General features: G+C 40.8%; 1 protein-coding gene across 1 annotated transcript in view; it reads left to right on the plus strand.

Moving 5' to 3' along the window:
* Positions 1 to 252: 252 nt before the first annotated feature.
* The window catches only part of nfia (nuclear factor I/A), a 259,376-nt gene continuing 248,749 nt past the window's right edge, over positions 253 to 10,879 (plus strand). Inside the window, exon 1 of the mRNA XM_050055571.1 lies at positions 253 to 439. Within this exon, the coding sequence (XP_049911528.1) occupies positions 344 to 439 (96 nt within the window). The 5' untranslated portion in view covers positions 253 to 343. The remainder of the gene's footprint in view (positions 440 to 10,879) is intronic.

Consider the following 10,879-nt stretch of genomic DNA (forward strand, 5'->3'; position numbering starts at 1 on the left):
AAAAAGCAGGGAGAAGCGACCCGAGGCGTACGGCGATGCGGAAAAAAGGCTCATCATTCTGCTCGGCTGTGTGTGTGTGTGTGTGTGTGTGTGTGCTGTGTTTGAGTGTGTGTGTGAGGGGGTGTGTGTTTTCCCTCTCTGAGCAGATGACTGCCGCTCACCTTGCCACGGGGTCTGCATGAGATTGGTTCATTGTCAAGGAGCTTTTTTTTTTTTTTTTTTTTTTTTTTTTTTTTTACCCATGATTCCATATGGTATGGAGCGGGCTACATGTTGCCCAACATGCCAGTGCAAATGTTTTCTCAATTAGGTGTCTTATCTCCGGTGAGCGCACTCGCATCAGATGAAGCTTGCTGACAGCGTAATGGCAGGGAAAACCTCGGAAGGCTCCATCAAATGGCAGCTCTGCTACGACATCTCAGCCAGGACCTGGTGGATGGTAAGTTGGCACAACATTTTCTTTTTTTTTTTCTTGCTTTCTTCTCCTTCCTCCCTTTTCCTTCAACCAAAAAGAGGAACATTCCCTCCTCCTCTTTCTTTTCCTCCCTCTTCTTCTTGTGGCTTTCAGAAACACCGCACCACACAGCAGCTTTGTGTTTTATTTCCAAAAAGAGCTCCTGGATTTGTGACCCGCTCGGACTGTTTGTTGTTTTTATCTGTCAGCGTCCCGTCTCCGCCGCCCCCTCGCTGTGCTCCCCTCTCTCTTGTCTCGTCCCGTTAGCGGACGGGTGCCAGCTCAGGTCTGCAGCCGCGACCGGGGTTTTGTTGTGTCCTCCTGCCGGCGAGCCTCCTCTTGTCATCCTTTTACTCTTGTTCCATCTAATTAACAGGAAACTTCTACAAAAACACACAAAAAGTCCAAATACCGGAGCTGATCGTCGCCGCGCTCGGCTCCTGAGCTCTGACACATCTCCGCCACTGTGGCAATTACATCGCACCAGGGAACAGACACCCCCACCTCCCTCACTCTCACACCCGTCTCAGCGCTGGTGTCCCGGGACACGCCGGGGTTCCGGCTGCAGCGCCGGGGCCACATTTAGCAGCTTGTCGTGGTCAGCGAGGCCAGCCGACCTTTGACACCCCCGTCACTGCTGTGGTGGCTGAAGTGGAGAACAGAGGGAGGGGGGGGGGGCAGCGAGGTGAAGTCCGAGCAGGGAGAAGCTGGCAGACAGACGGGGGTTTGAGGGGCAGTTTGGTGACTCTGCTGAGAGACGAGGAGGGGGTCGGGGGGAGTTTTTGATGCCTCACAATAGACTATTGTGGCCGGCTCGTCCAAATGAGCCAGAGAGATGAAAGAGCTCCCAGTGCTGAGGGTTCGTTAGAGGACAGCTCATTATTACTGTCACCGTTACATTTAACACTTTATTACCAGCGTCACTGATGCTGTGGCGAGTTTTGGTGCGCGGACGCTGCAGGTTCCTCTCCTCCTGCAGCCTCAGTAAAAAGAGTTGTGTTGCCAAAGAGACAAAGGCGGCTTTATCCTCTCCGTAACAGGACCGTGAACTTTGTGAATTCCTCTCGGTCAAACCAAAACCACCAACCCCCCCCTCCCCCTCCCCGTCCCCCAAACACACACACTTTCACTGCGTAGCCCACCAGCAGCAGCAGCAGGACGGCGGCGGGCAGCCGTGGATGTTGATGGGAGTTTTATTGTACTCTGCCAGCCGTTGTGGCCGTCTGCTCAGGGTCCGAGGAACGTGTGTGTGTGTGTGTGTGTGTGTGTGTGTGTGTGTGTGTGTGTGTGTGTGGATGCTCAGTTGGTGGGTGGGAGAGTTTTGTTCCCGGGTGTGTTTGTGCAGGCGGGGGGTCTGAATGTGTTGTCCAGCTCGGCCAGAGCAGGATTTTATTTTGTAAATTGATCAGTTTGTTTGGTAAATTTATTCCTTAAAAATGTCTTTTTGTGAAAGAGATTTGTTGTTTAATATCTGATGAGTTACACACAGAAAACTTTATTTTTGTTGTGCTGTTTGTGGGTACAAAGATTTTTTTGGTTGAGTAAAATTTTTCAGTGACAATGTGACTTTTTGGTTTGGATGGATTTGCGCCCCAGTAAATGATAATTTAAGGTGACAGTGTTTTCACTGAGTTGTTGTCGTTTACGTCACTTTGTTGTGTCTTTGTCTCATAATGTGTCTCAAATAGGACGTAAATTAATTTTAGATTTAAGACAATTTTCTGTCTGCAGAATTTAACATATCACAGATCTCAACTGAAAAAGTCTGTTTTTACTTTTAGCCACACAAGGTATTACTTGTCTTGTATTTTTAAAAAAAAATATAAATCTAAAAAATGTCTTAAGGTGTCAGTTAAACAGTCTGACTTTTATTGTTCAGATTATTTGTACTTCCTCATTTTTTAATGCTTTAAAGCATCATGACAAAATAATGGACTTTCTTAATGAAATACAGATAAAATGTTGCACTGCTGCACCAGAAACTACTCTAATATTTAAAATACAGTCAGATTTAAGGAAATATGACACAGTAAATTCATCTTTTGGAAGTCAAAACTAACATCTCCATTTTATTTTTCTTTCAAAATTGATTTATGTCTTAGTTTTTTTATGGCTTTATTTTTTTAGGTATTGTGCCATCTGTAAAGAAAACACCAGGATTCTGTTCAAGAAAATCTCTCAAACTAAATTTGAAAATATTTTACTGTCCTTTAAAAATCAAACATTTTTCAGTAATATATAAACCCATTATGATATTTTATTGAGATGTCAGTGATGCTCCTCTGCTGAATGATCGTAGCGGGGTAATTAGTCGGACAGAAATCCGTCCGGGCTTCGTTCAGAGTCTGAAGCAGCAGAAAAGGTTAAAAGCACAAAGAGGATTATCTGCTTAAAATCTAAAAAGCAGCTGTGATGATTTCAGTCGGGTCATTTCAGGGAAACAGATCAGTTTTTAATTTAGTGTTTTAATGGATTTTACTTCTTTAATCTCATTTATATTTAAATATTTTTTAATTCCACAAACTGCGATACAAAAAAAAGCTGCTGTTTGATGATTTAATTTGTTCTCCTGAGTTGATTTATTAATATTAGCATTGATATTAAGGTGCCAAATGGAAGCAGTTTTTCATTCAGGCTCATTTACATTTAAAGACATGAATAATGTCACATCATTTTTCATGCTTTTATTTAAGATATTTAAAGCATTTTATTCTGAAATCTGTCGGGCATTTGAATGTTCACACTGTTCATAACTTGCAAGCGGCTCACATGAAAATCCATAATTTGCTTCTACAGAAAATATGAAATATACAAGTATTAATGCACGTGTTACTGCACCTGGGTGATCACATTTAAATTTTTATTTAATCTGGAAATACACATTCTGAATTCCTCCCCCCGCTTTCTGCGTTTCCACCATCTATTTCTGATTATCATTTTGTCATCCATCCGTTCTGTTTACATCAACACGTCTTTACATTTACATTTAATCCCGCCTCTCTGCATCACTACATATCCACTACAATTAAATTCAAATGAAACACATTAATAATCACGCTTGAATCGCTGCCAGTTTGTGTACGTTGCGCCTGAATTTTCAGGCTTCCAGTGAAATGGCTGTGAAACCAGTTTTGCACGCTGACGACTCGTCTGCAGCTCCACTACAGTAAACACACTCCAGTGTAATCAGATCTTATTAATATTAAGATTTAATGCCACAGTGTGAAGTTAGAGAGCAGAGCAGAGACACTTCCAAACAGCAAACAACAGCCACAAGAAGAAAATATAGAATGATGATAATAATAATTGAGCTCTGCTCCTCAGTCTGTGTGAGCTCACTAGACATTTTCCAGAAGATTTGGAAGCTTTAGAAAATTACATTTATGCATTTTCTTTTTATTACAAAAATATAAATAGGTTAAAATCACATAAAAACTGATATGTAATCCAGGTGGAGCTCGTCTGTGACAAACTGAAACAAAATCAGCTGTAATTGAAATTCACTTTAAAGCTGAAAGTTCAAAAGGTTTGAAGAAGATAAACAAGAATAACAGCTGATCTCAAAGACACAATAACGAACCCTGATGCTGGTGACGGTGGGAACTCTCTCTGTATGTGTGTGTGAGTGTGTGAGTATTCGTTCACCACAGGGGTTAATGGGATTTCTGCGGCACTACAAGTGATGGCCCCATAATCCATTTGTCAGTGAGAAGACGCCCCCTCCTCCAGTTTTCTTTGCACATTAAAAAAATTAGTACCCACTTCAGTTTTAACAAGAAAGACATGAAACAAAGTGTGAGCTATTAACTGCTGTGTCATTTTGTCTAATTTTGGATGTTGCTGATATTGCACGATTCTCTTATTAAAGTCTTTGCTTATATGTATGTTTTAAATCGCCCTAAATGTCTCCTTTCTGTTCAGACTTAATGTTTTATTTTACATCCTGCACTGACTCCATGAGTTTATAAAATACAGGAGTTATACATATTTAAAAGAAAGAAAAATTGTCCTGTATGACACCATAGTAATCAGGTGTCTTTATGGCAGACAGAAGAAATGTTTAGAGGATATTAAACGTTAAATACAACAAATTAAAATTGTGGGTAATTAGCTCAGTGACAAAAAGGTGGAAGGTGGAGAGGATTAGTTTTATAAACAGCATCTTCCTCGTGTGTTTTTCCGTCACATCTGACCTCTTTATTTGTGCCGTGTGTTAAACACCATGTGTGGCTGGAATGAACGTTTTATCGAAGGAGGAGAAGAAGAAGGTGTTTTTACGCTGTTTTCAAATGGAGCTCATCGCTGTCGAGTTTTTGGATGTGCTTGGTTTTGAAGTCACGTTGTCCTGACAGCATTGGTCGATTGTGTCGATATTCACCTGGCAGGTTATTGCGACTGTTGTCTGCGTGACAGTGAAGTGCCACGAAGGTGGATGATGGATGGGTCAGCAGAGTGTCAGAGACGGCTGTTTGTTTTTGGCACTTTTCTTTAAACCACCATCTTTCTCTTATATTAACCAAGTAGTTTAAGATGATTTAACTCAACTTAATAAACTGTTGTTTAGTCTGGAGGGCTTGTTGCAAACTGAACATTTAAAGTTGGAAACAAAGATGGTGTTGGTGTCGTAACATTAAAAAAAGGTAATGTATCCACATCAGAGGGTGTCACGGTGGATTTTCACTCCTGTCACATCCTGTTCTCACAGTAAAACTCCTGTCTTGTCTCAATCTCAGAAGAATGTCTCCTGTCCTGCCCTGTGTTGTATTTTTAATAAAAAAATCTAGCGTTTATTGATATTAAAACTGCATATTTATATATAAAAACGATGCATATTCAGTCAGCTATAAAGCAAAACATAATGCTAAAATAAGTCCTAACATAACATATACAGCTGTACTGTACATATTCATTTTCAATTTTTGTTTCAATATTTTTATTGTGATTTTTTTCAACCTGTATTTCATTCTTAGCGGTTCCATATTTTGCCTTTAATTTGATTTTCCCCAATATGTCTGTGTATGTATATATATGTATATAACACAAAGGCAAAGTCCTTGTAAGTGAAAACCTGCTTGGTAATAAACCTTATTCTGATTCTGTCTGCCACAACCATGTGGCAAAGAAATAGCTCTGAGTCTGTTAGCTCGATGCTAACATATAATGGGGAATCCCCTTCACGTGCTAGCGGGAGTTAGCATTGCGATATTATCATAAACGATCCATGTTACTTCACATGCGTAACATAAACTGACGTGCTCACACATGTATCAAACAAATTGATAGCTGCAGACTAACATATTGCTAGCTTGATATATAATTCCCATCCTGCCCACTCCCGTTGACCTTTTTCCCTGTCCTGTCCCAGTCCTATGTAAAGCAGTGCACCCAAATTCGTACATATCCCACATATTTTGAAAGGCTGTGATCATGTGACCAATCCACTGACGGCAGTAAACAAGAAAGCAGTCAGGAGCGCCTGTAAGGAGGCAGGTTGGGTGGTGGATGGTTCTCTTTAGCTTGGGATTTTCCCCTGGAGTCACATTAAGATCCATGTGGACTTTGAGTCATTTTAAGGTGCGTCCTCACCATGTTATTTTTCCTAAACCTGACCACAGTAACTTTACGTTAATTACATAACTGTGCGTTTAGGACGTAAAGTCACGTGAGGCGCAGATTCGTAGGATACAAACCATTCTATAAGAAGACGTTGCCCAGTCACGTGATGAATAGTGAAATGAACTCCTATCCCGTGGGAGTCCCACAGGAATGACGTGACTTACAGGATTCCCGAAAAGATGTCAGCCTCTAATACACATTGCTCTTTACTTTTAAAAAAAAAGTAATGTGTTACACTACTCAGTTACTTCCTGTAGAAAGTAATCTGTTACACTAGTTTGTCAAGAACCGAATGCACCAAATTTTTTCTATCTGCACGTAATGCAGATAATTGAAGAACTAAAGTAAAGACATAATTAATCAGTAACTGTCATGTGATTACTGAGTTTAGAGAAGTAACGTGCTGACAAATGTAATCAGATTACAGTTAGGTGTTACACCCAGCACTGGTTCCAGAGTATTTTATTGTTGCTTCTGTTCCTTTTGAGTTTGTCCAGTCTGCACCTTGTATGTACAGCACTGGGGAAGAGTCACCTTTAGATTAGCTGATGAATCTAAGAGTCAGTTAGCAGACATCTGATGTGTGGGTGCAGTTTGTACCAAGAGAGATATGTACATGTATTTGTCTTATTTTTAAATTTATATGTGCAAAATAAATCAAATCAAATCAAATAAGACGCATGTTTTTAGGTTCCTTGGCTGATCCTGGTCTCACTGCACTTTGGTAACTTGTGTGAAAGTTACAGATGATCAGGGTTATTCCTCCTTGGCCTCTTGTGTCTTAGTTACCCCCTCTGGTCTGTCTGGATGTGTGGAGGCGACACTCGGCTCTGCGAATCAGCGGATCGTAGCGGGCTGACGGCGGCTCGGCTCTCTGTTTGTGGTCTGTGTGAGGTCCAGTTCATTAGCCAGACTCTCAGAGGAGGGTCGGACTGCTCCCATGAGTCTGACAGAAACACGACATTAATGAGCTCGCTGGAGGAAGACTGAGAGAAACCCAGAGGAGGGGGAGACACAGACTCTGGGAGTAGTTACCTTAAAGTCTGAGGTGGCAACTTTTACATGTAGATGATTCAAAATCATCAGTTCAGGAACATCTGATTTTTACTTACTGAGCAAAACAGGAAAGCAGCAGTTTTGTAAACCGTTCTCAAAATGACCTAAGAATGGTGTTTAAGGAAGACAGGGCAGCGTGATGCCATTTATACACCTAATACCAAGAGTCATGAGGAATACTGCGTTATACACTTCAGTCCAGATCACCTGCAGCAGCAGCCTCAGAGCTGTTACTGTCCACAAAGGATGCCTTCAGGCACAGTATGGAGCGTAGGTCACCTGGGTTTTAGCAGCCTAACTCACAGTCACTGTAGTTAAGTGTGTTAAACTGAAGAAAATAGACCTGAGTCTGTGCAGGCAGCTGATTTTCCTGTGTTTAAAATATACGCACTAATTTTGGTGGAAAGGGGGGATAAGAGGTAAAAGGGATTGCTTCCACTCTATAAATGTTTCTGATGGCTGACATATCAGTCAACACTGAGGTCTATTAATAAAGATACACCAGTAATCAGTACTTTTAAAACAAGAATTAACTTTGGGTGCAGCTCTGATTTCTACAGACAACCAGGAACTAAAACTGTTAAACCTGGAAGACAAACACAAACAATTTGGGCTGAAATATTTGACTCTTGTTTATTTCAGTGACAAATTCAGCTGCATTGACTACGTTTATGTGCACAAAATATTCTATTTTTGTGCTTCAAAAATCACAATCTTCCTATAAGCTGTTTACATGGCTGACGCAAAAGAACATTCCACTAATATTCCAGTTCACATGCAGCTGTGCATACTCTCATTAACGTGTCCTAACATGTTGTTTGTCACATCACAATAGAAAATAGGTTGCAAAATGCAAGGTGCACCGCCGCACCTTTTCTTTAAATTGAATGACACTAGTAAAAAAACCCAGCTTGCTCCTTATCGCAACCTTCCCATGTACTCAATCCACAGTTTATTTTGTTTTCTTTGGATTTTATTTATCCTGCAGTAATCAGTGTGTAGCTGCTGCCATGTTGAGGCAGAGGGTGCTGTCTGTAGCTCTGGTTGAGGGTGAGAGGCTGTCAGCAGATAAACAGAGATCTGTGTGGGTACATGAGACCCTAAAAAAGAGGCTGGATCATGGGGAGTACCACCAGTTGGTCCAGGAGCTTCTCCTCCATCATGGACGTTTACAGGCAGATTTTAGGATGACTCAGGGGCAGTTTGACAACCTGCTGTCTATCATCAGGCCGTATAGCTCTGGGTATCCAGCAACCACTACCACCAGTTTCTCCTCCATTGTTTACCAACTGTAAACTTGTTGTCGTGACCACCACAGAAGCCCCGCCTCTCAAATCATCCCATTGGACAATGAGGAAAAAATGCAGAGGACGTGGGGCGCTTTTTTCAATCTCAGCTAAAGTTTTTTGAACTCGAGGAGTTCAGAGCGCTCCGGCAAAAACAGCAGGTGTGTAGCAACACAAACACAGCAAGCAAAAAGTTTAATTCTCATTAAAAATAATTACAAACAGCCGCCTCCAGCTGCTACGATGCTTTCTGTGTGATTGAGGCCTTGATGTACTTTTCAGTGGTTTGATTGAAGACAATTAAACTGAGATCTGTTGCTGTATAGTTTGTTCAGCTGATATTCCAACAGTGCTAACTCTACACTCACCTTCTGTTTCTGTTGTGACGTTTAAAGAAGGGCTTTGCTAAAGTTAATTTAACCTTGTCAGAGACATTATTGGAACCTCTTCCTGTTCAAATCTGCAAACATTTTGATGCTAAGCTTCCAGTTTCCTGTCCTCATTCAGCCGTTGCTCTCAGAGATCTTTGTCTCTCTCCGTCGTCAGTGTGGTTGAACTGTTGCACAGCGTACAAAACAAATCCTTCATGTTAAATAATTGTTTGTAAAGAGGACATTCCACAAGCTGACACCATCAAAGACAGTTTAAACTTTTCAGCAGTCGTGTATCTTCATCTGAGAAGACGAGAAAATATCAGACTTTTCCTTTAATTAAAAAAAACGTGACCTTGCTGTTATTCATAGTTTGATCAGCTGATGGAAATGAGTCACATTTTCACACTAATTTTACCTTTTCAGCACCGCAGAGTCCACACTGAGACGACACAGGAAGGGTGTGTGTGTGTGTGTGTGTGTGTGTGTGTGTGTGTGTGTTGCAGAGGGAGTGTCATATTGTGCAGAAGATGTTTCCAATTTGGAGACGGCCATGAGCGGTAGAGATGATTAGAGAGGAGGAAATTGGGGGATTAGAATTGTCTGCTTGAACTTCCTGAGTCCACTGCGTCTCTCTTTCTCTCTCCGTCCATTCGTCCTGGCAGTCTCTCGTCCTCCTGTGGTGTGGAAAGTGTGAGGACACATTGAGTCCTCGAGCTCCCGGTGTGTCTCAGGCTGTCACCGTCCAACGGACATGACTCACTCCTCCACTCACCTTTTACCTTTCCTTGTCTTTTCTTTCCTCCTTCCTTTTACCTTGATGGTTCCTTTCCTTCTCTTTATCTTTCCTTTACTTTTATCTCTTGTTTCCTTTATCCTAACTTTTGTTTTCACTTTCTTTCCTACCTTTTTATTCTAGCTTTGTTTTCCATCTCTACATCGTTCCCGTCCTTTTATCTTTACTTTCGTCTTTTTGTTTTTCTTTTTCCTTTCTTTACATTCGTCTCCTCTTTCATGTCTTTTTTATCTTTCCTTCATTGTATTTTTGTCTCTCTGTTTCTGTCAAATTTTCTTTCCTTTCTATTTTAACTTTCTTTTCCCTTTCTTCCCATTCCCTCCATCATTCCTTTACTTTTCTGTCATCTATCCTTTCCTCTTACCTTTACTTTAATATTCTCTTCCTTCATCTTTTCTCTCTGTCTCTTTCCTTTCTTTCCTGTCATTCTATTTGTGTTTCCTTCTTTTATCTTTCCTTTCGTCTTTCTGTTGCTTTTCCTTTCTTCTGTTTCATCTCTTCTTTTGTTTCCTTTTATCTTTACTTTTTAATTCTGGTTTTCCATCTTTTCTTTCCTTTCCCTTAGTCTTTACTTTCATCTTTCAGTTGCTTTGTCCTTTCTTTCTTTTTCTTTCATCTTTTCCCTGTCTTCCCATCCCTTCATTTCCTATTCTTTCCTTCCTTTTATAGTTTCTTTTCTTTCCTTCCCATCTTTATTTCCCTTCATAGTTCCTTCTCTTCATCTTCTTCTCTTTCTTCTTCCTTCATTATATCTTTTCCCTCCATCTTTCCTTTTGTCTTTCTTTTCCTTTCTTATTTTTCTTTTCTCATCTCCCTCTTTTCTTTAAATCTTTTCTTCATTTTTTGATCTTTACGTCATTGTATTTTTACTTTCATCTTTATGTTTGATTCCTATTTTCTTTACTTCCTTTTATTTTTTGTTCCTTTCCTTGTCTTCGCATTCCCTCCGTCATTCCTTTCCTTTTCCTTTCTTTCCTTCCCTTCTTTACTCCCATTTTTCTCCTCATAGTTCCTTTTCTTCAGTTTTCTGTCCCTCTGTCAGTCCATCCCTTCTCCTTCTCTTTCTCCTGTATCTTTTTCCTTTCCTCTGCATCTTTCCTTTCGTCTTTACCTCCTTGTCCCACCTTCCTTCCTTTTATTTCCTCGTCTGTCCTCTCCATATTTTTATCCTTCCTTTCTCTCACGTATCCTCTCCTGTGCACTCATGACGTGTTTCATTAACGAGCATGTTAATGGCAGATGAACTGACGACACTGAACACATCCCAGTGATCTGATTGGTGTTTGGTGTGACAGAATCA

The sequence above is a fragment of the Epinephelus moara genome, chromosome 10 (genome assembly GCF_006386435.1).
Source record: "Epinephelus moara isolate mb chromosome 10, YSFRI_EMoa_1.0, whole genome shotgun sequence".
In the NCBI taxonomy this organism is placed as follows: Eukaryota; Metazoa; Chordata; class Actinopteri; order Perciformes; family Serranidae; genus Epinephelus; species Epinephelus moara.